The 2,621-nt window shown below is 62.0% G+C and overlaps 1 protein-coding gene across 1 annotated transcript in view; it reads right to left on the bottom strand.

Annotated features, from left to right (window-relative positions):
* The window catches only part of CHLRE_15g644050v5 (uncharacterized protein), a 6,092-nt gene extending 4,241 nt beyond the window's left edge, over positions 1-1,851 (bottom strand). Inside the window, exons 1-4 of the mRNA XM_043070728.1 lie at positions 1,497-1,851; positions 1,253-1,325; positions 981-1,048; positions 208-329 (exon numbers count right to left, since the gene is read on the bottom strand). Coding sequence (XP_042916555.1) covers positions 208-329; positions 981-1,048; positions 1,253-1,325; positions 1,497-1,514 — 281 coding nt within the window. The 5' untranslated portion in view covers positions 1,515-1,851. The remainder of the gene's footprint in view (positions 1-207; positions 330-980; positions 1,049-1,252; positions 1,326-1,496) is intronic.
* Between the last annotated feature and the right edge of the window lie 770 nt (positions 1,852-2,621).

The raw sequence follows: 2,621 nt of genomic DNA, 5'->3' as shown, positions 1-2,621 counted from the left end.
GGGGTGGGGTGGAGGGGATGGGAGGGGAGGCGGGTGAGGGGAGATGAGTGGGGGTTGAGGAGAGGGGGTTGAGGGGGTTGAGGGGCTGAGGGATAGGAGTGAGGGATTTGAGGGAGTCGGGGGTTGGGGGTGGCGCCCTGGGTGAGGCCCTCGGCGCTTGAAACCAAACGACAGCACACACGCAACGCACAAGCAAACGGTACTCACACGTAGCAGATGGGGTAGGAATAGGTGATGTAGTTAGCCGTCTCGTCAGAGCCGGGCCGGTCCGGGCAGGAGTCGAAGCCGGGCGTCTGGTCGCCGGGGGGAATGCCCAGCCGCACGGAGGCCTGCGGAGTGGGGGTGGGGAAGGGGTGGAGGGGGTGGTGGTTTGGATTGAAGTTCCAGGCACGACGGATGAGGCATGACTCCTCCGGTAGTTAGGAGAAGGCAATGTTGGGGTGGGAAATGGGGCTTGTAGATGGGCAAATGTGGGGGATGGCGGTCCCTTCGCGGTTAGTTCTGCATGCAAGTTTACTCAGGACGAATAACGTCTGGTGCCCCCGGCCATTCAAAGCCTCCCCCGGTCAACCCCACCCACCCACCCACCCACCCAATTTTGACCGTTTCCCTTGGTGCTCTCCTAACCTACCCACCCAACCACCCTTGACTCTCCGCCTCCCCCCGCTCACACCTGCTGGTCTGCCTTGTCAAAGCTTGCGCCGCTGGCCCTCTCCCACGCGTCCTAACAGGCCTGCAGGCAGGCAGGGAGGGCGGGAGGAATTGTAGATTCCAGCCCAAAATCAACCGGGGGCGGGCAGCGGGCAGATGGGGGGTTGCGTGGTTAGGGACAATGGGCGTGAGGGGAGAGGGGCGCAGAGGCAGGCGCTGATTGCCAGGAGGGCTAGGAGGGGTGGGCCAAACGTCAAAGTCAAACGTCAAATGAAAACATCAACGTCAGACAACAGTCAATACAGTACAATGCATCACGTAGGTCGCACCTTGTAGGCGTTGAGCGACCAAGGCATGGACCACACGGGGCCGGAGGCGGAGGGCGTGTCGCTCACGCCTGTGTGTGTGGGGGGGGGGAGAAGAGGATGGCGCGTGTGTGTTTTGGCCGCGTCTGTGCGTGTGTGCATGTGTGTGGGGGGTTGAGTGGGCCATAGCCGCCACTACCGCCGCTACTGCTACTGTTATGCTACTGCCGCTAGACTGCTAGGCTGCTGCTACTGCCGCTAGATAGGCGGCTACTGCCAGTCGCATTATAGCTCACCCGTGGGCTGGTCGGCGTCGTAGCCGCAGCTGCCCTCTGTGAAGGTGTGCACCAGGCCCAGGTGGTGAGACAGCTGTGTGTGTGTGTGGGGGGGGGGGGGGAGGGATGGGAGGTGGGGAGGGGGAGGTGGGGAGGGGGTTTACTTCAATTCCAGATTTTTGGGCTGAGCCCCCCCAGCGAAGCGTTCCAGGGGGGGGGCGAAGCCCCCCAGGAACACCCCTGTCCGTGGCTGGTTCGTTCGTGCGTCGGCAAAACATAGCATACTGGCGCAAACCGCGAGTGCTACGTATTAGTATTTGTTAATGTCTATTGCATGTAAATAGGTGGCAGGGAAAATTCGGGCGGAGCGAGAAGTGCCTTGGCGCGTCCATGGAAATTGACTTTCGCGAGGTCGCGAGGAAAGCATCCGGTGCCCGCCGATATGCAGTCTATAAGGCAAACTATGTTGGCGGCAAGCAAAGCGGGGAAGTATATCGAAAGTCTTTGAGCGACTTGCGCTGCCATGCCTGCCGACGCGCCAGAATGCCGAGAAGCCCCGAGGTCGCCCCCGCCCCGCGCCTAGCCCTTTGAGCGTGGGGCGCCGGGGAGGTGTTGAGTATGGCAGGAGGCGAAAGAAATGCTTGGGGTGTTTGGGAACGTGACAAGGCACGCATGTGGCGCGGGAAATCCCGCACGGCCCCAACCCGAGTGTCCCTAGCCGATGCGCCTGCGCGTCGTAGCGGCATGGAGGCTCTAACGGGGCGTTACACGCCTATTAGCTCCCAAGCGTACGGGGGCTCAGCCCATTTTCCAGCTGTACAAAGCTGACACCCCTTGTTAACCGAAACCAAGGAGGTGTGTGCTGCTGTTCTTTCTGTTGTGTCGTCAAGTAGCCAGCATCAGCCAGGGAAATGCACAAGAGCTCCTTCTCCATCTCCCTATATCTTGCCCTTTCCCATGGATGCCGAATTCGGGGTGGAGCCGGCTTGGGGGGCCGAAGCCGCCTCACACGCCCTCACTAACGCTCTCACACGCCCTCAGTGATTCCCTCACCCCCACGCTCTCACCCACCGCCACCCGCCCACACACCTCCGCACCACCCGCCCACACACCTCGTGAATGAAGGTGTAGGTGCCGCTCTCAAACGTGCCGCGGTTGTTCTGGAGCTCTGCGGGGGTGGTGGTGGGGGCGGGGTGGTGGGGTGTTGGGTTTGGTCGGCGGTGACACGGGCAATGAGTGACACGGGGTGTGGCTAAATGCGGTGTCCCTCGTGGACCCCCCCCCCGCAGCCCGTTCCCCCACCGTCCTTTCTCTCACAGCGGCACACCCCACACTCCCCACAAGCACAAAGCCCCTCCCCCTCATTCATCTCCCGCCGGACCCCTCAACT

The sequence above is a fragment of the Chlamydomonas reinhardtii genome, chromosome 15 (assembly GCF_000002595.2).
Source record: "Chlamydomonas reinhardtii strain CC-503 cw92 mt+ chromosome 15, whole genome shotgun sequence".
NCBI classification, from domain to species: Eukaryota; Viridiplantae; Chlorophyta; class Chlorophyceae; order Chlamydomonadales; family Chlamydomonadaceae; genus Chlamydomonas; species Chlamydomonas reinhardtii.
Note: the sequence above shows the minus strand (reverse complement) of the source record. Positions and strands in the feature narration are given on the sequence as shown.